This window comes from Sturnus vulgaris, unplaced genomic scaffold, assembly GCF_052056855.1.
Source record: "Sturnus vulgaris isolate bStuVul1 unplaced genomic scaffold, bStuVul1.hap1 Scaffold_180, whole genome shotgun sequence".
Classification (NCBI taxonomy): domain Eukaryota; kingdom Metazoa; phylum Chordata; class Aves; order Passeriformes; family Sturnidae; genus Sturnus; species Sturnus vulgaris.
Window position 1 is genome coordinate 11303 of NW_028276110.1, and position 26309 is coordinate 37611.

The 26309-nt window shown below is 36.5% G+C and overlaps 1 protein-coding gene across 1 annotated transcript; it reads left to right on the forward strand.

The window, feature by feature from the left end:
* The first annotated feature begins 244 nt into the window (after nt 1-244).
* LOC148218548 (uncharacterized) lies at nt 245-26309 on the forward strand. The gene is made up of 4 exons (XM_088157816.1): nt 245-312; nt 755-1101; nt 15754-15855; nt 26082-26309. The coding sequence occupies exons 1-4, from the start codon at nt 245-247 to the stop codon at nt 26159-26161; spliced, it is 597 nt and encodes a 198-aa protein (XP_088013942.1). The 3' UTR covers nt 26162-26309.

Consider the following 26309-nt stretch of genomic DNA (forward strand, 5'->3'; position numbering starts at 1 on the left):
AAAAATTTGGGATTCGGGATTTGGGATTTGGGATTTGGAGTTTGGGGATTTGGGATTTCAGGTTTGGGATTGTGGGATTTGGGGATTTGGGATTCTGGGATTTTGGGAATTGGGATTTTGGGATTTTGCGGATTTGGGGTTTGGGAATTGAGGGGGGGAATTTTTGGGTTTGGGGGAATGGGGGTGTGGGGGTGGGGTGGGAAGGAGATTTTGGGGAATTTTGGGTGTGGCCACGCCCACAGAAATGGGTGTGGCCACCTGGATGGCCACACCCACTGCACTGACCACACCCACTACACTGACCCACGCCCAGTGACCACACCCAGTGACCACACCCACTGCACTGACCACACCCACTGACCACACCCACTGCACTGACCACACCACTGACCACACCCATCGACCACACCCCCTGAAATGACCCCCTGCAGTGACCACACCCACTGACCACACCCCCTGAAATTACAACACCCACTGGCCACACCCACTGCAATGACCACACCCACTGACCACACCCATCGACCACACCCCCTGAAATGACCCCCTGCAGTGACCACACCCAATGACCACGCCCACTGACCACACCCCCTGAAATTACAACACCCACTGACCACACCCACTGCAGTGACCACACCCACTGACCACACCCAATGTAATGACCGCACCCACTGACTACACCAATGACCACACCCACACCAATGACCACACCCACCGGCCACACCCACTGACCCCAACCCTCCCTCTCCCCCCCCAGCCCCTCCCCCCCAGCCCATCCTCCTCCTCTCCCCTCCCTCGGCCTCTCCCGACGGTTCCGGATCCCGAATTTCCCTCACCTGCCTCGTCCCCTCCCCCTCCCCGGGCCCCGCCCGCCGCCGCTTCCTTTTCTACCGCGACGGCGCCGAAACCGCGGCCAGCGCCGGGCCCCGGGTCTGGGTGGAGCTTCCGGTCGGCGCCGCTTCCGCTTCCGGCGCGACTTCCGGTGCGACTTCGGTTCCGGCGCTACTTCCGGTTCCGGCACCGGAAGTTTTAGCTGCCGCTACGAGGAGGAGCTGGAGTGGGGCTGGGCCCGGTCCCCGCCCAGCGAGGCCGTGGCGGTGTCGGGTGAGGGGACACCGGAAATGCGGGGGTTTGACCCGGAAATGCGGGGGTTTGACCCGGAAATGTGGGGTTTTATCCCAAAATGTGGGGTTTTACATCAAAAATGTGGGGTTTTAACCCAAAAATCGGGGATTTTAACCCCAGAATCGTGGATTTTACATCAAAAATGCGGGAATTTAACCCAAAATATGGGTTTTAACCCCAAAATATGGGATTTTATCCCAAAAATCTGGGATTTTACACCAAAATCGGGGATTTTACGCCAAAATTTCCGATTATAACCCAAAATCTCGGAGTTTACCCCCCAAAACCTCGGATTTTACCCCCAAAATCTGTGATTTTAACCAAAAATCGGGGATTTTACATCAAAAATGTGGGATTTTAACCCGAAAATGTGGGGTTTTAAATCAAAATGTGGGATTTTTAGCCCAAAAATTGGGGATTTTACAGAAAAATCTGGGATTTTACCACAAAAATCTCGGATTTAACCCCAAAATTTCTGATTTTAAACCAAAAATCGGGGATTTTAACCAAAAATCTGGGATTTTACACCAAAAATGTGGGGTTTTAACACGAAAATGTCGGATTTTAGCCAAAAACCGGGAATTTTACATCAAAATCTGGGATTTTAACCAAAAATCGGGGATTTTACATCAAAAATTGGGGATTTTAACGAAAAATATGGGATTTTACATCAAAAATGTGGGAATTTAACCCAAAATGTCGGGTTTTAAGCAAAAATCTGGGTTTTTAACCCAAAGTGTGGGATTTTACGTGAAAAATGCGGGATTTTAACCCAAAAATCGGGGATTTTAACCAAAAATCTAGGAAATTTAACGCAAAAATGTGGGATTTTAACCCAAAAATGTGGGATTTTAACCCCAAAATGTGGGGTTTTAACCTGAAAATCGGGGATTTTATACCAAAAATCGGGGATTTTAACCCAAAAATGTGGGATTTTACATCAAAAATGTGGGGTTTTGACACCAAAAATGTGGGGTTTAACCTCCAAAATCTGGATTTTAACCTGAAAATCGTGGATTTTAACCCAAAAATCGGGGCTTTTAACCAAAAATGTGGGATTTTAACCCAAAAATGTGGGGTTTTAATCCGAAAATCTGGGATTTTACATCCAAAAATTTCTGATTTGAACCTAAAATCTCGGAGTTTGCACCAAAAATCGGGGATTTTACGTCAAAAATGTGGGATTTTTACGCCAAAATATGGGTTTTAACCCGAAAATGTGACATTTTAACCCGAAAATGTGGGATTTTAACCCCAAAATTTGGGATTTTTAACCCAAAAATCGGGGATTTTACAGAAAAATCTGGGATTTTACCACAAAAATCTCGGATTTAACCCCAAATTTCTGATTTTACACCAAAAATCGGGGATTTTAACCAAAATCTGGGATTTTACACCAAAAATGTGGGGTTTTAACACGAAAATGTCGGATTTTAGCCCAAAACCCGGGAATTTTACATCAAAATCTGGGATTTTAACCAAAAATCGGGGATTTTACATCAAAAATTGGGGATTTTAACGAAAAATATGGGATTTTACATCAAAAATGTGGGAATTTAACCCAAAATGTCGGGTTTTAAGCAAAAATCTGGGGTTTTAACCCCAAAGTGTGGGATTTTACGTGAAAAATGCGGGATTTTAACCCAAAAATCGGGGATTTTAACCAAAAATCTAGGAAATTTAACGCAAAAATGTGGGATTTTAACCCAAAAATGTGGGATTTTAACCCCAAAATGTGGGGTTTTAACCTGAAAATCGGGGATTTTATACCAAAAATCGGGGATTTTAACCCAAAAATCGGGGATTTTAACCCAAAAATGTGGGATTTTACATCAAAAATGTGGGGTTTTGACACCAAAAATGTGGGGGTTTAACCTCCAAAATCTGGGATTTTACCTGAAAATCGTGGATTTTAACCCCAAAATCGGGGCTTTTAACTAAAAATGTGGGATTTTAACCCAAAAATGTGGGGTTTTAATCCGAAAATCGGGGATTTTACACCAAAAATTTCTGATTTGAACCCAAAATCTCGGAGTTTGCACCAAAAATCGGGGATTTTACGTCAAAAATGTGCGATTTTAACCCAAAATTTGGGATTTTTAACCCAAAATCGGGGATTTTACAGAAAAATCGGGGATTTTACCACAAAAATCTCGGATTTAACCCCAAAATTTCTGATTTTACACCAAAAATCGGGGATTTTAACCCCAAAAGTCGGGGATTTTACCCAAAAATCGGGGATTTTAACCCAAAAATTGTGGGATTTCATCCCAAAATTTGGGATTTTAACCCAAAATCGGGGATTTCACCCCCAAAATCTCGGATTTTACCCCCCAAAATCTCCGAGTTTACCCACAAAAATCTCCAATTTTGGCCCAAAAATTCCTGATCTTTCCCCAAAATTTCTGATTTTACCCCAAAAATCTCCAATTTTACCCCAGAATTTCTGATTTTATACAAAAAGCTCGGATTTCACCCCAAAAATCTCGGATTTAACACAAAAATTTCTGATTTTACCCCAAAATTTTCATTTTTACCCCCAAAATCTCTGAATTTATCCCAAAAAATCTCTGAGTTTGGCCCAAAAATTTGGGATTTTACCCCAAAAATCTCGAATTTTACCCCCAAAAATCGGGGATTTTGCCTCAAAAATCTCGAATTTTTCACGAAAATTGCGGTAGTTTACCCCAAAAATGTGGGATTTTAACCAAAAATGTGGGGGTTTAACCCAAAATGTGCGATTTTAACCCAAAAATGTGCGGTTTTAACCCGAAAATGTGGGGGTTTAACCAAAAATCGGGGCTTTTAACCAAAAATGTGGGATTTTACATCAAAAATCTGGGATTTTACATCAAAAATGTGGGAATTTAACCCAAAATGTCGGGTTTTAACCAAAAATCTGGGATTTTAACGCAAAAATCTGGATTTTAACCAAAAATGTGGGATTTTACGTGAAAATTGCGGGATTTTAACAAAAATGTGGGGTTTTAACCTGAAAATCGGGGATTTTATACCAAAAATCTGGGATTTTAACCCAAAAATCGGGGAATTTAACCCAAAAATGTGGGGTTTTAATCGAAAATCGGGATTTTACGCCAAAAATTTCTGATATGAACCCAAAATCTCGGCGTTTACACCAAAAATGTGGGATTTTAACCCAAAAATGTGCGATTTTTACCCCAAAATATGGGTTTTAACCCGAAAATGTGACATTTTAACCCAAAAATCGGGGATTTTAACCCAAAATGTGGGATTTTAACCCGAAAATCGGGGATTTTGCCTCAAAAATCTCGAATTTTTCACGAAAATTGTGGTAGTTTACCCCCAAAATGTGGGATTTTAAATCAAAAATGTGGTGTTTTAACCCGAAAATGTGCGATTTTACATCAAAAATGTGGGATTTTAACCCCAAAATCGGGGATTTTAACCCCAAATTCTCGGATTTTAACCAAGAATTTCTGATTTTACACCAAAAATCTCCGATTTTAACCCAAAATCTCGGCGTTTACCCCCAAAATTTCTGATTTTACCCCCAAATCTGGGATTTTAACCCAAAAATCGGAGATTTTACATCAAAAATGTGGGAATTTAACCCAAAAATCGGGGATTTTACAGAAAAATCTGGGATTTCACCACAAAAATCTCGGATTTAACCCCAAAATTTCTGATTTTACACCAAAAATCGGGGATTTTAACCCCAAAAGTCGGGGATTTTACCCAAAAATCGGGGATTTTAACCCAAAAATTGTGGGATTTCATCCCAAAATTTGGGATTTTAACCCCAAAATCGGGGATTTCACCCCCAAAATCTCGGATTTTACCCCCCAAAATCTCCGAGTTTACCACAAAAATCTCCAATTTTGGCCCAAAAATTCCTGATCTTTCCCCAAAATTTCTGATTTTACCCCAAAAATCTCCAATTTTACCCCAGAATTTCTGATTTTATACAAAAAGCTCGGATTTCACCCCAAAAATCTCGGATTTAACACAAAAATTTCTGATTTTACCCCCAAAAATCTTCATTTTTACCCCCAAAATCTCTGAATTTATCCCAAAAAATCGCCGAGTTTGGCCCAAAAATTTGGGATTTTACCCCAAAAATCTCGAATTTTACCCCAAAAATCGGGGATTTTGCCTCAAAAATCTCGAATTTTTCACGAAAATTGCGGTAGTTTACCCCAAAAATGTGGGATTTTAACCAAAAATGTGGGGGTTTAACCCAAAATGTGCGATTTTAACCCAAAAATGTGCGGTTTTTAACCCGAAAATGTGGGGGTTTAACCAAAAATCGGGGCTTTTAACCAAAAATGTGGGATTTTACATCAAAAATCTGGGATTTTACATCAAAAATGTGGGAATTTAACCCAAAATGTCGGGTTTTAACCAAAAATCTGGGATTTTAACGCAAAAATCTGGGATTTTAACCAAAAATGTGGGATTTTACGTGAAAATTGCGGGATTTTAACAAAAATGTGGGGTTTTAACCTGAAAATCGGGGATTTTATACCAAAAATCTGGGATTTTAACCCAAAAATCGGGGAATTTAACCGAAAATGTGGGGTTTTTAATCCGAAAATCGGGGATTTTACGCCAAAAATTTCTGATATGAACCCAAAATCTCGGCGTTTACACCAAAAATGTGGGATTTTAACCCAAAAATGTGCGATTTTTACCCCAAAATGTGCGATTTTTACCCCAAAATATGGGTTTTAACCCGAAAATGTGACATTTTAACCCAAAAATCGGGGATTTTAACCCAAAATGTGGGATTTTAACCCGAAAATCGGGGATTTTGCCTCAAAAATCTCGAATTTTTCACGAAAATTGTGGTAGTTTACCCCCAAAATGTGGGATTTTAAATCAAAAATGTGGTGTTTTAACCCGAAAATGTGCGATTTTACATCAAAAATGTGGGATTTTAACCCCAAAATCGGGGATTTTAACCCCAAATTCTCGGATTTTAACCAAGAATTTCTGATTTTACACCAAAAATCTCGATTTTAACCCAAAATCTCGGCGTTTACCCCCAAAATTTCTGATTTTACCCCCAAAATCTGGGATTTTAACCCAAAAATCGGAGATTTTACATCAAAAATGTGGGAATTTAACCCAAAAATCGGGGATTTTACAGAAAAATCTGGGATTTCACCACAAAAATCTCGGATTTAACCCCAAAATTTCTGATTTTACACCAAAAATCGGGGATTTTAACCCCAAAAGTCGGGGATTTTACCCAAAAATCGGGGATTTTAACCCAAAAATTGTGGGATTTCATCCCAAAATTTGGGATTTTAACCCCAAAATCGGGGATTTCACCCCCAAAATCTCGGATTTTACCCCCCAAAATCTCCGAGTTTACCACAAAAATCTCCAATTTTGGCCCAAAAATTCCTGATCTTTCCCCAAAATTTCTGATTTTACCCCAAAAATCTCCAATTTTACCCCAGAATTTCTGATTTTATACAAAAAGCTCGGATTTCACCCCAAAAATCTCGGATTTAACACAAAAATTTCTGATTTTACCCCAAAATTTTTCATTTTTACCCCCAAAATCTCTGAATTTATCCCAAAAAATCTCTGAGTTTGGCCCAAAAATTTGGGATTTTACCCCAAAAATCTCGAATTTTACCCCAAAAATCGGGGATTTTGCCTCAAAAATCTCGAATTTTTCACGAAAATTGCGGTAGTTTACCCCAAAAATGTGGGATTTTAACCAAAAATGTGGGGGTTTAACCCAAAATGTGCGATTTTAACCCAAAAATGTGCGGTTTTAACCCGAAAATGTGGGGGTTTAACCAAAAATCGGGGCTTTTAACCAAAAATGTGGGATTTTACATCAAAAATCTGGGATTTTACATCAAAAATGTGGGAATTTAACCCAAAATGTCGGGTTTTAACCAAAAATCTGGGATTTTAACGCAAAAATCTGGGATTTTAACCAAAAATGTGGGATTTTACGTGAAAATTGCGGGATTTTAACAAAAATGTGGGGTTTTAACCTGAAAATCGGGGATTTTATACCAAAAATCTGGGATTTTAACCCAAAAATCGGGGAATTTAACCCAAAAATGTGGGGTTTTAATCCGAAAATCGGGGATTTTACGCCAAAAATTTCTGATATGAACCAAAATCTCGGCGTTTACACCAAAAATGTGGGATTTTAACCCAAAAATGTGCGATTTTTACCCCAAAATATGGGTTTTAACCCGAAAATGTGACATTTTAACCCAAAAATCGGGGATTTTAACCCAAAATGTGGGATTTTAACCCGAAAATCGGGGATTTTGCCTCAAAAATCTCGAATTTTTCACGAAAATTGTGGTAGTTTACCCCCAAAATGTGGGATTTTAAATCAAAAATGTGGTGTTTTAACCCGAAAATGTGCGATTTTACATCAAAAATGTGGGATTTTAACCCAAAATCGGGGATTTTAACCCCAAATTCTCGGATTTTAACCAAGAATTTCTGATTTTACACCAAAAATCTCCGATTTTAACCCAAAATCTCGGCGTTTACCCCCAAAATTTCTGATTTTACCCCCAAAATCTGGGATTTTAACCCAAAAATCGGAGATTTTACATCAAAAATGTGGGAATTTAACCCAAAAATCGGGGATTTTACAGAAAAATCTGGGATTTCACCACAAAAATCTCGGATTTAACCCCAAAATTTCTGATTTTACACCAAAAATCGGGGATTTTAACCCCAAAAGTCGGGGATTTTACCCAAAAATCGGGGATTTTAACCCAAAAATTGTGGGATTTCATCCCAAAATTTGGGATTTTAACCCCAAAATCGGGGATTTCACCCCCAAAATCTCGGATTTTACCCCCCCAAAATCTCCGAGTTTACCACAAAAATCTCCAATTTTGGCCCAAAAATTCCTGATCTTTCCCCAAAATTTCTGATTTTACCCCAAAAATCTCCAATTTTACCCCAGAATTTCTGATTTTATACAAAAAGCTCGGATTTCACCCCAAAAATCTCGGATTTAACACAAAAATTCTGATTTTACCCCCAAAAATCTTCATTTTTACCCCCAAAATCTCTGAATTTATCCCAAAAAATCGCCGAGTTTGGCCCAAAAATTTGGGATTTTACCCCAAAAATCTCGAATTTTACCCCAAAAATCGGGGATTTTGCCTCAAAAATCTCGAATTTTTCACGAAAATTGCGGTAGTTTACCCCAAAAATGTGGGATTTTAACCAAAAATGTGGGGGGTTTAACCCAAAATGTGCGATTTTAACCCAAAAATGTGCGGTTTTAACCCGAAAATGTGGGGGTTTAACCAAAAATCGGGGCTTTTAACCAAAAATGTGGGATTTTACATCAAAAATCTGGGATTTTACATCAAAAATGTGGAATTTAACCCAAAATGTCGGGTTTTAACCAAAAATCTGGGATTTTAACGCAAAAATCTGGGATTTTAACCAAAAATGTGGGATTTTACGTGAAAATTGCGGGATTTTAACAAAATGTGGGGTTTTAACCTGAAAATCGGGGATTTTATACCAAAAATCTGGGATTTTAACCCAAAAATCGGGGAATTTAACCCAAAAATGTGGGGTTTTAATCCGAAAATCGGGGATTTTACGCCAAAAATTTCTGATATGAACCCAAAATCTCGGCGTTTACACCAAAAATGTGGGATTTTAACCCAAAAATGTGCGATTTTTACCCCAAAATATGGGTTTTAACCCGAAAATGTGACATTTTAACCCAAAAATCGGGGATTTTAACCCAAAATGTGGGATTTTAACCCGAAAATCGGGGATTTTGCCTCAAAAATCTCGAATTTTTCACGAAAATTGTGGTAGTTTACCCCCAAAATGTGGGATTTTAAATCAAAAATGTGGTGTTTTAACCCGAAAATGTGCGATTTTACATCAAAAATGTGGGATTTTAACCCCAAAATCGGGATTTTAACCCCAAATTCTCGGATTTTAACCAAGAATTTCTGATTTTACACCAAAAATCTCCGATTTTAACCCAAAATCTCGGCGTTTACCCCCAAAATTTCTGATTTTACCCCCAAAATCTGGGATTTTAACCCAAAAATCGGAGATTTTACATCAAAAATGTGGGAATTTAACCCAAAAATCGGGGATTTTACAGAAAAATCGGGGATTTCACCACAAAAATCTCGGATTTAACCCCAAAAATTCTGATTTTGCACCAAAAATCGGGGATTTTAACCAAAAATCTGGGATTTTACACCAAAAATGTGGGATTTTAACCCAAAAATGTGGGATTTTACATCAGAAATCTGAGATTTTACCACAAAAAATCTCGAATTTAAAAAAAAAAAGTGGGAGTTTATCGTGAAAATCTGGGATTTTAACCCAAAAATGTGGGATTTTACACAAAAATTGGGAATTTTAACCCAAAAATGTGGGATTTCATCCCAAAATTTGGGATTTTAACCCCAAAATCGGGGATTTCACCCCCAAAATCTCGGATTTTACCCCCCAAAATCTCCGAGTTTACCACAAAAATCTCCAATTTTGGCCCAAAAATTCCTGATCTTTCCCCAAAATTTCTGATTTTACCCCAAAAATCTCCAATTTTACCCCAAAATTTCTGATTTTATACAAAAATCTCCGATTTCACCCCAAAAATCTCCAGGTTTGGCCCAAAAATCTCCAATTTTACCCCAGAATTTCTGATTTTATACAAAAAGCTCGGATTTCACCCCAAAAATCTCGGATTTAACACAAAAATTTCTGATTTTACCCCAAAATTTTTCATTTTTACCCCCAAAATCTCTGAATTTATCCCAAAAAATCTCTGAGTTTGGCCCAAAAATTTGGGATTTTAACCCAAAAATCTCGAATTTTACCCCCAAAATCGGGGATTTTGCCTCAAAAATCTCGAATTTTTCACGAAAATTGCGGTAGTTTACCCCAAAAATGTGGGATTTTAACCAAAAATGTGGGGGTTTAACCCGAAAATGTGCGATTTTAACCAAAAATCTGGGATTTTAGATAAAAAAATCGGGAATTTTCATCCAAAAATGTGGGATTTTAAGCAAAAATGTGGGGTTTTAACCCGAAAATTGGGGATTTTAACCCAAAAATCGGGGATTTTAACCCAAAATGTGGGATTTTAACCAAAAATCGGGGATTTTACATCAAAATCTGGGATTTTAATCCCAAAATGTGGGATTTTAACCCAAAAATCGGGGATTTTAACCCCAAATTCTCGGATTTTAACCAAGAATTTCTGATTTTACACCAAAAATCTCCGATTTTAACCCAAAATCTCGGCGTTTACCCCCAAAATTTCTGATTTTACCCCCGAAATCTGGGATTTTAACCCAAAAATCGGAGATTTTACATCAAAAATGTGGGAATTTAACCCAAAAATCGGGGATTTTACAGAAAAATCTGGGATTTTACCAGAAAAATCTCGGATTTAACCCCAAAATTTCTGATTTTACATCAAAAATCGGGGATTTTAACCCCAAAAGTCAGGGATTTTACCCAAAAATCGGGGATTTTAACCCAAAAATGTGGGGTTTTACATCAGAAATCTGAGATTTTACCGCAAAAAATCTCGAATTTTACAAAAAAAAAAAAAGTGGGAGTTTATCGCGAAAATCTGGGATTTTAACCCAAAAATGTGGAATTTTACACAAAAATTGGGAATTTTAACCCAAAAATGTGGGATTTCATCCCAAAATTTGGGATTTTAACCCCAAAATCGGGGATTTCACCCCCAAAATCTCGGATTTTACCCCCCAAAATCTCCGAGTTTACCACAAAAATCTCCAATTTTGGCCCAAAAATTCCTGATCTTTCCCCAAAATTTCTGATTTTACCCCAAAAATCTCCAATTTTACCCCAAAATTTCTGATTTTATACAAAAAGCTCGGATTTCACCCCAAAAATCTCGGATTTAACACAAAAATTTCTGATTTTACCCCCAAATTTTTCATTTTTACCCCCAAAATCTCTGAATTTATCCCAAAAAATCTCTGAGTTTGGCCCAAAAATTTGGGATTTTAACCCAAAAATCTCGAATTTTAACCCAAAAATCGGGGATTTTGCCTCAAAAATCTCCCATTTTTCACGAAAATTGCGGTAGTTTACCCCAAAAATGTGGGATTTTAACCCAAAATGTGGGGGTTTAACCCGAAAATGTGCGATTTTAACCCAAAAATCGGGGATTTTAACCCAAAATGTGGGATTTTAACCAAAAATCGGGGATTTTACATCAAAATGTGGGATTTTAACCCCAAAATGTGGGATTTTAACCCAAAAATCGGGGATTTTAACCCCAAATTCTCGGATTTTAACCAAGAATTTCTGATTTTACACCAAAAATCTCCGATTTTAACCCAAAATCTCGGCGTTTACCCCCAAAATTTCTGATTTTACCCCCAAAATCAGGGAATTTAACCCAAAAATCGGGGATTTTACAGAAAAATCTGGGATTTTACCACAAAAATCTCGGATTTAACCCCAAAATTTCTGGTTTTAAACCAAAAATCGGGGATTTTAACCCCAAAATCGTGGATTTTACATCAAAAATGTGGGGTTTTAACCCGAAAATGTGGGATTTTAGCCCAAAAATCTGGGATTTTACATCAAAATCTGGGATTTTAACCAAAAATCGGGGATTTTACATCAAAAATTGAGGATTTTAACGAAAAATATGGGATTTTACATAAAAAATGTGGGAATTTAACCCAAAATGTCGGGTTTTAAGCAAAAATCTGGGTTTTTAACCCAAAAGTGTGGGATTTTACGTGAAAAATGCGGGATTTTAACCCAAAAATCGGGGATTTTAACCCAAAAATCAGGGATTTTAACCCGAAAATCGGGGATTTTGCCTCAAAAATCTCGAATTTTTCACGAAAATTGTGGTAGTTTACCCCAAAAATGTGGGATTTTAAATCAAAAATGTGGTGTTTTAACCCAAAAATTGGGGATTTTAACAAAAAATCGGGGATTTTAACCCAAAAATGTGGGGTTTAACCTGAAAATGTGGGGGTTTAACCAAAAATCGGGGCTTTTAACCAAAAATGTGGGATTTTACATCAAAAATCTGGGATTTTACATCAAAAATGTGGGAATTTAACCCAAAATGTCGGGTTTTAACCAAAAATCTGGGATTTTAACGCAAAAATCTGGGATTTTAACCAAAAATGTGGGATTTTACGTGAAAAATCGGGGATTTTAACCAAAAATCTTGGAAATTTAACGCGAAAATGTGGGGTTTTAACCCCAAAATCTGGGATTTTACATCAAAATCTGGGATTTTAACCAAAAACCGGGGACTTTACACCAAAAATTTCTGATTTGAACCCAAAATCTCGGAGTTTACCCCCAAAAATCTCGGATTTTACACCAAAAATCTCGGATTTTACACAAAAATGTGGGATTTTTACATCAAAAATCGGGGATTTTAACCCAAAAATCTGGGATTTTACCCCAAAAATCTCCGATTTTACCCCAAAAAATCTCTGATTTCACCCCAAAAATATCGTTTTTAACACAAAAATTTCTGATTTTGCCCCAAAATTTTCCAAATTTACACAAAAAATCTCTGAATTTACCGCAAAATTATCCAATTTTACCCCCAAAATCCCCGATTTTACCCACAAAATCTCCAAGTTTGGCCTAAAAATTTCTGATTTTATACAAAAATCTTGGATTTTACCTCAAAAACCTCTGATTTCACCCCAAAAATTCTCGGATTTTACCCTAAAAACCCAAATTTCCCACCAAATTTCCCCTAAATTGAGCCCCAAAACCCCGAAATTTTCCCCCAAAATTTCAAAAATATTTTGCCCACAAATCCCCAAATTTCTCCCAAAATTGAGCTCCAAAATCCCCAAATTTTCCCCAAATTTTCCCAAGTTTGAGCCCCAAAATCCCCAAAATTTCCCCAAATTGAGCCCCCAAAATTCCCAATTTTTCCCCCAAACTTCCCCCAAAATTGGTCCCCAAAACTTCCAAATTTCCCCCAAAATTCAGCCCCAAAACCCCCAAATTTACCCCAAATTGAGCCCCAAAATCCCAAAATTCCCCTAAAATTTTCCCAAATTTTCCCCCAAATTTGATCCCCAAAATTCCCCCGAAATTCCCCCAAAATTTTCCGCAAAATTTTGCCCCAAAATCCCAAAATTTCCCCCAAATTTCCCCAAATTTGAGTCTCAAAATCCCCAAAATTTCCCCAAAATTGAGACCCCAAATCCCAAAATTCCCCCCAAATTTAATCCTCAAAACCCCCAAAATTTTTCCCAAATTTCTCCAAAAATTCCCCCCAAAATTCCCCCAAAATTTTCTTAAAATCCCAAAATTTCGACTCAAAATCCCCCCAAATTTCCCCAAAATTTTCCCCCAAATTTGATCCCCAAAACCCCAAAATTTCCCAAAATTTCCCCAAATTTTGCCCCAAAACTCCAAAATTCCCCCAAAATTTCCCCAAAATTTCCCCCAAATTTCTCAAAATTTCCCAAAATTGCCCCAAATTTGAGCCCCAAAATCCCAAAATTCCCCCAAAATTCCCCAAAATTTTCCACAAAATTTTGCCCCAAAATCCCAAAATTTCCCCCAAATTTCCCCAAATTTGAGTCTCAAAATCCCCAAAATTTCCCCAAAATTGAGACCCCAAATCCCAAAATTCCCCCCAAATTTAATCCTCAAAACCCCCAAATTTTTCCCAAATTTCTCCAAAAATTCCCCCCCAAATTCCCCCAAAATTTTCTTAAAATCCCAAAATTTCGACTCAAAATCCCCCCAAATTTCCCCAATTTTTCCCCCAAATTTGATCCCCAAAACCCCAAAATTTCCCAAAATTTCCCCAAATTTTCCCAAATTTTGCCCCAAAACTCCAAAATTCCCCCAAAATTTCCCCAAAATTTCCCCCAAATTTCTCAAAATTTCCCAAAATTGCCCCAAATTTGAGCCCCAAAATCCCAAAATTTCCCCAAATTTTCCTCAAATTTCCCCAAATTTCCCCCCCAAGACCCCAAAATTTCCACCCCAAAATTTTTTTGGGGGGAGATTTTGGGATTTTTGGGGAAATTTTGGATTTTTTGGGGATTTTTTGGGGGGAGATTTTGGTGGAATTTTGGGATTTTTTTGGGGATTTTTTGGGTGGAGAATTTTGGGATTTTGGGGGGAGATTTTGGGGGAATTTTGGGGTTTTTTGGGTGCAGATTTTTGGGATTTTTTGGGGGAGATTTTTGGGGAGATTTTGGGATTTTTTGGGTGGAGAATTTTGGGGTTTTTGGGGGGGTATTTTGGGAGAATTTTGGGATTTTTTTTGGGTGGAGAATTTTGGGATTTTGGGGAAGTTTTGGGGGAATTTTGGGATTTTTTGGGGGGGTGAAATTTCATTTTTTGGGGATATTTGCTGACTCAGGGAATTTTTTGGGGAAATTTTGGGAAATTTTGGGAAATTTGGGGAACAATTTTGGGGCCCAATCTTTGGGGTGAAAATTGGGTTTTTTTGGGTGAAATTTTGGGGTTTTTTCGGTGAAATTTTTGGGTTTTTTGAGGTGAAATTTTGGGTTTTTGGGTGAAATTTTGGGGTTTTTTGGGTGAAATTTTGGGGTTTTTTGGGGTGAAATTTTGGGGTTTTTTGGGGGTAAATTTTGGGTTTTTTGAGGTGAAATTTTGGGTTTTTGGGTGAAATTTCGGATTTTTTTGGGTGAAATTTTTGGGTTTTTTGGGGTGAAATTTTGGGGTTTTTTGGGGTGAAATTTTGGAGTTTTTGGGGTGAAATTTTGGGGTTTTTTGGGGGTAAATTTTGGGGTTTTTTTGGGTGAAATTTTGGGGTTTTTTGGGGGTAAATTTCGGGGTTTTTGGGTGAAATTTCGGGTGTTTTTGGGTGAAATTTTGGGGTTTTTGGGTGAAATTTCGGGGGTTTTCTTCGGTGAAATTTTTGGGTTTTTTGTGTGAAATTTTGGGGTTTTTTGGGGTGAAATTTTGGCGTTTTTTGGGTGAAATTTTGGGTTTTTTGGGGGTGAAATTTTGGGGTTTTGGGGTGAAATTTTGGGGTTTTTTGGGTGAAATTTTTGGGGTTTTTTGGGGTGAAATTTTGGGGTTTTGGGTGAAATTTTGGGGTTTTTTGGGTGAAATTTTGGGCTTTTTTGTGTGAAATTTCGGATTTTTTTTGGGTGAAATTTTTGGGGTTTTTGGGTGAAATTTCGGATTTTTTGGGGTGAAATTTTGGGTTTTTTTCGGTGAAATTTTTGGGTTTTTTGAGGTGAAATTTTGGGGTTTTTTGGGGTGAAATTTCGGATTTTTTTGGGTGAAATTTTTGGGTTTTTGGGTGAAATTTTGGGGTTTTTTGGGTGAAATTTCGGGGCTTTTTGGGGTGAAATTTTGGGGTTTTTTGGGTGAAATTTTGGGTTTTTGGGTGAAATTTTGGGGTTTTTTCGGTGAAATTTTTGGTTTTTTTGAGGTGAAATTTTGGGTTTTTTTGGGTGAAATTTTGGGGTTTTTGGGGTGAAATTTCGGATTTTTTTGTGTGAAATTTTTGGGGTTTTTGGGTGAAATTTCGGATTTTTTTGTGTGAAATTTTTGGGGTTTTTGGGTGAAATTTTTGGGGTTTTTTGGGTGAAATTTTGGGTTTTTTGGGTATTTTCTGACTCATTTTTTTTTGGGTGCCCCCAGCTCAGGTCAGTCTCCTCCCATTGGTTGTCGGCTGCGTCGTGGGCGTGGCCTCGCTGCTCCTCGCGCTCCTATTGGCTGCTTGGCTGTGCCGGAAGAGGAGAGGTCAGTGGGGGGGGGGGGAGGGGAGGAACCCGACCCCAAATTGTCCCAAAATCGTCACCAAAAAATTGGGAATTTTGACCCAAAAAATTGAGAATTTTGTCCCAAAAAATTTGGAAATTTTGTCCCAAAAAATTTGGGAATTTCGCTCCCCAAAAATTGGAAATTTTGACCCAAAAAATTGGAAATTTTGTCCCAAAAAATTGGATATTTCAAGCCAAAAATTGGAAATTTTGTCCCAAAAAATTGGAAATTGTGTCCAACAAAAATTGGAAATTTCACCCCCCAAAACTGGAAATTTAAGCCCCAAAAATTGGAAATTTCACCCCAAAATAATTGGAAATTTTGTCCCAAAAAATTGGAAATTTCATCCCCCAAAAATGGGAAATTTCACCCCAAAAATTGGAAATTTTGTCCCCCAAAAATTCCAAATTTCATCCCAAATAATTGGAATTTCGTCCCCCCAAAAATGGAAATTTCATGCTCAAAAAATTGGAAATTTTACCCCCAAGAAATTGTAAATTTTGTCCCAAAAATTGAAAATTTTGGCCCCCCAAAAATTGGAAATTTTGTCGCCACAAAATTGTAATTTCGTCCCAAAAATTGGAATTTTCACCTCCAAAAATTGGAATTTTCGTCCCCAAAAATTGGAAATTTCACCCCGAAAAAATTGGAAATTTTGCTCCCCAAAAAATTGGAAATTTCGTCCCCCAAAAAATGGAAATTTCATGCTCAAAAAATTGGAAATTTTACCCCCATGAAATTGTAAATTTTGTCCCAAAAATGGGAAATTTCACCCCAAAAATTGGAAAAATTTGCCCTAAAAATTTGAAATTTCGCTCCCAAAAATTGGAAATTTCCTTCCAAAAAATTGGAAATTTTGCCCCAAAAATTAGGAATTTCAACCCAAAATTTGGAAATTTCAACCCCAAAATTGGAGATTTTACCCCAAAAATTGGAAATTTTACCCCAAAAATTCGGAATTTCCCCCCAAAAATTGGAAATTTTGTCCGCAAAAAATTGGAAATTTTATCCCCCAAAAGTTGGAAATTTCAGACCCCAAAATTGGAAATTTCGCCCCCAAAAATTTGGGAATTTTGCTCCAAAAATTGGAAATTTCACCCCCAAAAATTGGAAATTTTGACCCAAAAATTTGAAAATTTCGTCCCAAAAATTGGAAATTTCAGCCCAAAAACTGGAAATTTCACTCCAAAAAAATTGGAAATTTTATCTCCAAAAATTGGAAATTTCGCCCCCCCAAAATTGGAGATTTTGCCTCAAGAATTGGAAATTTTGTCCCCAAAAATTGGAATTTTTTTCCTCAAAAATTGTAAATTTCATGCCCAAAAAATTGGAAATTTCGCCCCCAAATATTTGAAATTTCGTCCCCAAAAAATTTGGAAATTTCAACCCAAAAATTGGAAATTTCACTCCAAAAAAATTGGAAATTTTATCTCCAAAAATTGGAAATTTCACCCCCCCAAAATTGGAGATTTTGCCTCAAAAATTGGAAATTTTGTCCCAAAAATTGGAAATTTTGTCCCAAAAATTTGGAAATTTTGTCCCAAAAAATTGGAAATTTCAACCCAAAAATTGGAAATTTCATCTCCAAAAATTGGAAATTTCACCCCAAAAAATTGAAAATTTCGCCCTAAAAGTTGGAAATTTTGTCCCCAAATATTGGAAATTTTGTTCCCAAAAATTGGAAATTTTGTCCCCAAAAATTGGAAATTTCACCCCCAAAAATTTGAAAATTTTGCCTGAAAAAATTGGAAATTTTGCCCGAAAAAGTTTGAAAATTTCGTCCCAAAAATTGGAAACTTCAACCCAAAAATTGGAAATTTCGCTCCAAAAAAATTGGAAATTTTATCTTCAAAAATTGGAAATTTCACCCCCCCAAAATTGGAGATTTTGCCTCAAGAATTCGAAATTTTGTCCCAAAAAATTGGAAATTTTGTCCCAAAAAATTGGAAATTTCACCCCCAAATATTTGAAATTTCGTCCCCAAAAATTGGAAATTTCAACCCAAAAAAATGGAAATTTCATCTCCAAAAATTGGAAATTTCCTTCCAAAAAATTGGAAATTTCATCCCAAAAATTGGAAATTTCATCCCAAAAAATTGGAAATTTTGCTCCAAAAATTGGAACTTTTACCCCAAAAATTGGAAATTTTGACCCAAAAATTTGAAATTTCGCTCCCAAAAATTGGAAATTTCGTCCCAAAAAATTGGAAATTTTGCCCCAAAAATTAGGAATTTCAACCCAAAATTTGGAAATTTCAACCCCAAAATTGGAGATTTTACCCCAAAAATTGGAAATTTTGTCCCCAAAAAATTGGAAATTTTATCCCCCAAAATTTGGGAATTTTGCTCCAAAAATTGGAAATTTCACACCCAAAAATTGGAAATTTTGCCCGAAAAAGTTTGAAAATTTCGTCCCAAAAATTGGAAATTTCAACCCAAAACCTGGAAATTTTGCCCCCAAAAAATTGAGAATTTTGCTCCAAAAATTGGAAATTTTACCCTAAAAAATTGGAAATTTTGCCCGAAAAAATTTGAAAATTTCGTCCCAAAAATTGGAAATTTCACCCTAAAAATTGGAAATTTCTCCCTCCAAAAATTGGAAATTTCGTCTCTTTTCTTTGCTTTAATTACCCCAGGGTTCATTAATTACCCTCAGAGTGGATTAATTACCTCAGGCTCAGGTTAATCAATTAATCAGGGTGATAATTAATGAATTAAAGGATTAATTAACCCATCCAGGAAGGTTTTAACCCCTTCTAGGCCCCGTTTTCATTGGGAATTGAGGCTTCATTTCTCATTTTTGTCTAAAATTTCCCCTTCTGACCCAAACTTTGCATTTCTGAACTCAAATTTCTCCATTTCTCCCCAAATCCCCCCAAATTTTCCCATTTTCACCCCAAATTTTCCCATTTTCACCCCAAAAATTGGAAATTTGAACCCAAAATTGGAAATTTCACCCCAAAATTTGGAAATTTCGTGCTCAAAAAATTGGAAATTTCACCCCCAAAAAATTGTAAATTTTGCCCCCAAAATTGGAAATTTTACTCCAAAAACATTGGAAATTTTATCTCCAAAAATTGGAAATTTCACCCCAAAAAATTGAAAGTTTCGCCCTAAAAGTTGGAAATTTTGTCCCCAAAAATTGGAAATTTCACCCCCAAAAATTTGAAAATTTTGCCCGAAAAAGTTTGAAAATTTCGTTCCAAAAATTGGAAATTTTATCTCCAAAAATTGGAAATTTCAACCCAAAAATTGAAAATTTTGCCCGAAAAAATTTGAAAATTTCGTCCCAAAAATTGGAAATTTCAACCCAAAAACTGGAAATTTCACTCCATAAAAATTGGAAATTTTATCTCCAAAAATTGGAAATTTCGCCCCCCAAAATTGGAGATTTTGCCTCAAGAATTGGAAATTTTGTCCCAAAAATTGGAAATTTCCTTCCAAAAAATTGGAAATTTTGCCCCAAAAATTAGGAATTTCAACCCAAAATTTGGAAATTTCATCCCCAAAATTGGAGATTTTACCCCAAAAGTTGGAAATTTCAGACCCAAAAATTTGGAAATTTTGTCCCCTAAAACTGGAAATTTCGCCCCCAAAAATTTGAGAATTTTCCTCCAAAAATAGGAAATTTCACCCCCAAAAATGGAAAATTTTGCCAATAAAATTGGAAATTTTGCCCGAAAAAATTTGAAAATTTTGTCCCAAAAATTGGAAATTTCAACCCAAAACCAGGAAATTTTATCTCCAAAAATTGGAAATTTCACCCCCCCAAAATTGGAGATTTTGCCTCAAGAATTGGAAATTTTGTCCCAAAAAATTGGAAATTTCGCCCCCAAATATTTGAAATTTCGTCCCCAAAAAATTTGGAAATTTCATCCCAAAAATTGGAAATTTTGCTTTCAAAAATTGGAAATTTCGTCTCTTTTCTTTGCTTTAATTACCCCAGGGTTCATTAATTACCCTCAGAGTGGATTAATTACCTCAGGCTCAGGTTAATCAATTAATCAGGGTGATAATTAATGAATTAAAGGATTAATTAACCCATCCAGGAAGGCTTTAACCCCTTCTAGGCCCCGTTTTCATTGGGAATTGAGGCTTCATTTCTCATTTTTGTCTAAAATTTCCCCTTCTGACCCAAACTTTGCATTTCTGAACTCAAATTTCTCCATTTCTCCCCAAATCCCCCCAAAATTCCCCATTTTCACCCCAAAAATTGGAAATTTGAACCCAAAAATTGGAAATTTCACCCCAAAAATTGGAAATTTTGCCCAAAACACTGGAAATTTTGGCGCAAAAATTGGAAATTTCGCCCCCCCAAAAATCGGAAATTTCACCCCAAAATTTGGAAATTTCGTGCTCAAAAAATTTGGAAATTTCGCCCCCCAAAATTTGTAAATTTTGCCCCAAAAATTGGAAATTTTACTCCAAAAACATTGGAAATTTTATCTCCAAAAATTGGAAATTTCGCCCCCAAAAAATTGAAAGTTTCGCCCTAAAAGTTGGAAATTTTGTCCCCAAATTTGGAAATTTCGTCCCCAAATATTGGAAATTTTTTCCTCAAAAATTGGAAATTTCCTCCCAAAAAATTGAAAATTTCGCCACAAATAATGTGAAATTTCAACCCAAAAAATTGGAAATTTTGCCTCAAAAATTGGAAAATTTGCCCCAAAAAATTCGAAATTTCTCCCCCCAAAATTGGAAATTTCACCCCAAAAAACTGGAAATTTTTCTCCAAAAAATTGGAAATTTCGTCCCCAAAAATTTGAAAATTTTGCCTGAAAAAATTGGAAATTTTGCCCGAAAAAGTTTGAAAATTTCGACCCAAAAATTGGAAATTTCAACCCAAAAACTGGAAATTTCACTCCAAAAAAATTGGAAATTTTATCTCCAAAAATTGGAAATTTCACCCCAAAAATTGGAAATTTTACTCCAAAAAAATTGGAAATTTTATCTCCAAAAATTGGAAATTTCACCCCAAAAAATTGAAAGTTTCGACCTAAAAGTTGGAAATTTTGTCCCCAAAAATTGGAAATTTCACGGCAAAAAATTGGAAATTTCACCCCGAAAAATTTGAAAATTTTGCCCGAAAAAATTTGAAAATTTCGTCCCAAAAATTGGAAATTTTATCTCCAAAAATTGGAAATTTCGCCCCCAAAAATTTGAGAATTTTGCTCCAAAAATTGGAAATTTCACCCCCCCAAAATTGGAGATTTTGCCTCAAGAATTGGAAATTTTGTCCCAAAAAATTGGAAATTTCGCCCCCAAATATTTGAAATTTCGTCCCCAAAAAATTTGGAAATTTCATCCCAAAAATTGGAAATTTTGCTTTCAAAAATTGGAAATTTCGTCTCTTTTCTTGGCTTTAATTACCCCAGGGTTCATCAATTACCCTCAGAGTGGATTAATTACCTCAGGCTCAGGTTAATCAATTAATCAGGGTGATAATTAATGAATTAAAGGATTAATTAACCCATCCAGGAAGGTTTTAACCCCTTCTAGGCCCCGTTTTCATTGGGAATTGAGGCTTCATTTCTCATTTTTGTCTAAAATTTCCCCTTCTGACCCAAACTTTGCATTTCTGAACTCAAATTTCTCCATTTCTCCCCAAATCCCCCCAAATTTTCCCATTTTCACCCCAAATTTTCCCTTTTTCACCCCAAAAATTGGAAATTTGAACCCAAAAATTGGAAATTTGAACCCAAAAATTGGAAATTTCACCCCAAAAATTGGAAATTTTGTCCAAAACACTGGAAATTTTGGCCCAAAAATTGGAAATTTCAACCCAAAATTGGAAATTTCACCCCAAAATTTGGAAATTTCGTGCTCAAAAAATTGGAAATTTCGCCCCCCAAAAATTGTAAATTTTGCCCCCCAAAATTGGAAATTTCACTCCAAAAACATTGGAAATTTTATCTCCAAAAATTGGAAATTTCACCCCAAAAAATTGAAAGTTTCGCCCTAAAAGTTGGAAATTTTGTCCCCAAATTTGGAAATTTCGTCCACAAATATTGGAAATTTTGTCCCCAAAAATTGGAAATTTCATCCCCAAAAATTTGAAAATTTTGCCTGAAAAAATTGGAAATTTTGCCCGAAAAAGTTTGAAAATTTCATCCCCAAAAATTGGAAATTTTGACCCAAAAATTTGAAATTTCGCTCCCAAAAATCAGAAATTTCGTCACAAAAATTTGGAAATTTTGCTCCAAAAATTAGGAATTTCAACCCAAAATTTGGAAATTTCAACCCCAAAATTGGAGATTTTACTGCAAAAATTGGAAATTTTATCCCCAAAAAATTGGAAATTTCGCCCCCAAAAATTGAAAATTTTGCCCGAAAAAATTTGAAAATTTTGCCCCCAAAACTGGAAATTTCAACCCAAAGACTGGAAATTTCACTCCAAAAAAATTGGAAATTTTATCTCCAAAAATTGGAAATTTCGCCCCCCCAAAATTGGAGATTTTGCCTCAAGAATTGGAAATTTTGTCCCAAAAAATTGGAAATTTCGCCCCCAAATATTTGAAATTTCGTCCCCAAAAATTGGAAATTTTGCCTCAAAAATTGGAAAATTTGCCCCAAAAAATTGGAAATTTCATCCCAAAAATTGGAAATTTCATCCCAAAAATTGGAAATTTCGTCTCTTTTCTTGGCTTTAATTACCCCAGGGTTCATTAATTACCCTCAGAGTGGATTAATTACCTCAGGCTCAGGTTAATCAATTAATCAGGGTGATAATTAATGAATTAAAGGATTAATTAACCCATCCAGGAAGGTTTTAACCCCTTCTAGGCCCCGTTTTCATTGGGAATTGAGGCTTCATTTCTCATTTTTGTCTAAAATTTCCCCTTCTGACCCAAACTTTGCATTTCTGAACTCAAATTTCTCCATTTCTCCCCAAATCCCCCCAAAATTCCCCATTTTCACCCCAAATTTTCCCATTTTCACCCCAAAAATTGGAAATTTCAACCCAAAAATTGGAAATTTCACCCCAAAAATTGGAAATTTCACCCCAAAATTTGGAAATTTCGTGCTCAAAAAATTGGAAATTTCACCCCCCAAAAATTGTAAATTTTGCCCCCCAAAATTGGAAATTTTACTCCAAAAACATTGGAAATTTTATCTCCAAAAATTGGAAATTTCACCCCCCAAAAATTGAAAATTTCGCCCTAAAAGTTGGAAATTTTGTCCCCAAAAATTGGAAATTTCGTCCCCAAAAATTGGAAATTGCACGGCAAAAAATTGGAAATTTCAACCCAAAAAAATTGGAAATTTCATCCCCAAAATTGGAAATTTTGCTCCAAAAAATTGGAAATTTCACCCCCAAAAATTGGAAATTTTGCCCGAAAAAATTTGAAAATTTCGTCCCAAAAATTGGAAATTTTACTCCAAAAAAATTGGAAATTTGATCTCCAAAAATTGGAAATTTCACCCCCCCAAAATTGGAGATTTTGCCTCAAGAATTGGAAATTTTGTCCCAAAAAATTGGAAATTTTGTCCCCAAAAATTGGAAATTTCACCCCCAAATATTTGAAATTTCGTCCCCAAAAAATTTGGAAATTTCAACCCAAAAATTGGAAATTTCGCCCCAAAAATTGGAAATTTCATCTCCAAAAATTGGAAATTTCATCCCAAAAATTGAAAATTTTGCCCCAAAAATTGGAAATTTCGTCTCTTTTCTTTGCTTTAATTACCCCAGGGTTCATTAATTACCCTCAGAGTGGATTAATTACCTCAGGCTCAGGTTAATCAATTAATCAGGGTGATAATTAATGAATTAAAGGATTAATTAACCCATCCAGGAAGGTTTTAACCCCTTCTAGGCCCCGTTTTCATTGGGAATTGAGGCTTCATTTCTCATTTTTGTCTAAAATTTCCCCTTCTGACCCAAACTTTGCATTTCTGAACTCAAATTTCTCCATTTCTCCCCAAATCCCCCCAAAATTCCCCATTTTCACCCCAAATTTTCCCTTTTTCACCCCAAATTTTCCCATTTTATCCCCAAAAATTGGAAATTTCACCCCAAAAATTGGAAATTTCGTGCTCAAAAAATTAGAAATTTCGCCCCCCAGAAATTGTAAATTTTGCCCCCAAAATTGGAAATTTTACTCCAAAAACATTGGAAATTTGATCTCCAAAAATTGGAAATTTCACCCCCAAAAAATTGAAAGTTTCGGCCTAAAAGTTGGAAATTTTGTTCCCAAAAATTGGAAATTTCATCCCCCAAAATTGGAAATTTCGCCCCCAAAAATTTGAAAATTTTGCCTGAAAAAATCGGAAATTTTGCCCGAAAAAGTTTGAAAATTTCGTCCCAAAAATTGGAAATTTCAACCCAAAAAAATTGGAAATTTTATCCGAAAAAATTGGAAATTTTATCTCCAAAAATTGGAAATTTCACCCCCCAAAATTGGAGATTTTGCCTCAAGACTAGGAAATTTTGTCCCCAAAAATTGGAAATTTTTTCCTCAAAAATTGGAAATTTTGTCCCAAAAAATTGGAAATTTCGCTCCCAAATATTTGAAATTTCGTCCCCAAAAAACTTGGAAATTTCAACCCAAAAAAATGGAAATTTCAACCCAAAAATTGGAAATTTTGCCCCCAAAAATTGGAAATTTCTCCCTCCAAAAATTGGAAATTTCATCCCAAAAATTGGAAATTTTGCTTTCAAAAATTGGAAATTTCATCTCTTTTCTTGGCTTTAATTACCCCAGGGTTCATTAATTACCCTCAGAGTGGATTAATTACCTCAGGCTCAGGTTAATCAATTAATCAGGGTGATAATTAATGAATTAAAGGATTAATTAACCCATCCAGGAAGGTTTTAACCCCTTCTAGGCCCCGTTTTCATTGGGAATTGAGGCTTCATTTCGAATTTTTGTCTAAAATTTCCCCTTCTGACCCAAACTTTGCATTTCTGAACTCAAATTTCTCCATTTCTCCCCAAATCCCCCCAAAATTCCCCATTTTCACCCCAAATTTTCCCATTTTCCCCCAAATTTTCCCATTTTCACCCCAAAATTTCCAATTTTCACCCCCAAATTTCCCATTTTCCCCCAAAATTTCCCTTTTTCATCCCAAATTTTCCCATTTTCCCCCCAAAATTTCCCATTTTCCCCCCAAATTTTCCCTTTTTCACCCCAAATTTCCCATTTTCACCCCAAATTTTCCCCCAAAATTTTCCGTTTTCCCCCCAAATTTTCCCCCAAAATTTTCCGTTTTCCCCCCAAATTTTCCCATTTTCACTCCAAAATTTCCCATTTTCCTCCCAAACCCACCCCACCCACCCCCAAATTTCGCCCCAAAATCTCCCAAAATTTGCCTTTTTCACCCTCAGCTCCACCTTTTTTACCCCAAATTCTCCATTTCGAGCCCAAAACTTTGATTTTTTGCATCCTAAAAATCTCTTTATTCCACCCCAAAAATCTCATTTCCAACCCAAAAATCTCATTTTTTCACCCCAAAAATCTCTTAATTTCACCCCAAAAATGTCTTAATTTCACCCCAAAAATTTCCTTTTTCCACCCCAAAAATCTCCTTTTTTCACCCCAAAAATCTCTTTTTTTCACCCCAAAAGTCTCCTTTTTCACCCCAAAAATCTCCTTTTTCCACCCCAAAAATCTCCTTTTTTCCACCCCAAAAAATCTCATTTTTTCACCCCAAAAATCTCTTTATTTCACCCTAAAAATCTCTTTATTTCACCCCAAAAATCTCCTTTTTTTAACCCCAAAAATCTCTTTATTCCACCCCAAAAATCTCCTTTTTCACCCCCAAAATCTTCTTTTTCCACCTCAAAAATCTCTTTATTTCACCCCAAAAATCTCTTTATTTCACCCCAAAAATCTCTTTTTCCATCCCAAAAATCTCCTTTTTCCCCCCCAAAAATCTCTTTATTTCACCCCAAAAATTTCCTTTTTCCCACCCCAAAAATCTTCTTATTTCACCCCCAAGATCTCCTTTTTCCACCCCAAAAATGTCTTTATTTCACCCCAAAAATCTCTTTTTCCACCCCAAAAATCTCCCTGTTTTCACCCCAAAAATCTCTTTATTTCACCCCAAAAATCTCTTTATTTCACCCCAAAAATCTCCTTTTTCCACCCCAAAAATCCTCGATTCTCTCCAAATCCGTTTTTTACGCCCCCAAATTGCTCTTTAATCAACAAAATCGAATTTTTTTTTTTTTTTGTCCCAAATTTTGGATTTTTCTCCCCGATCCAGGGGGTTCCCGCTGGCGGGGGCTGAGCCCCGGCGACGACACCGGGGCCTTTCCCATGGGGGACCTGGAGGTGGCCGCCTGAGCTGGGCCACGCCCACCAAGATGGCGGCCGGTGATGCTGAGACCGCGCCCTCAAAATGGCTGACAGTGTGCTGCGACCACGCCCTCAAAATGGCGGCAAAATCACGCCCCAATATGGCTGAAAAAATAAAGGTTACATTTCTAAGATG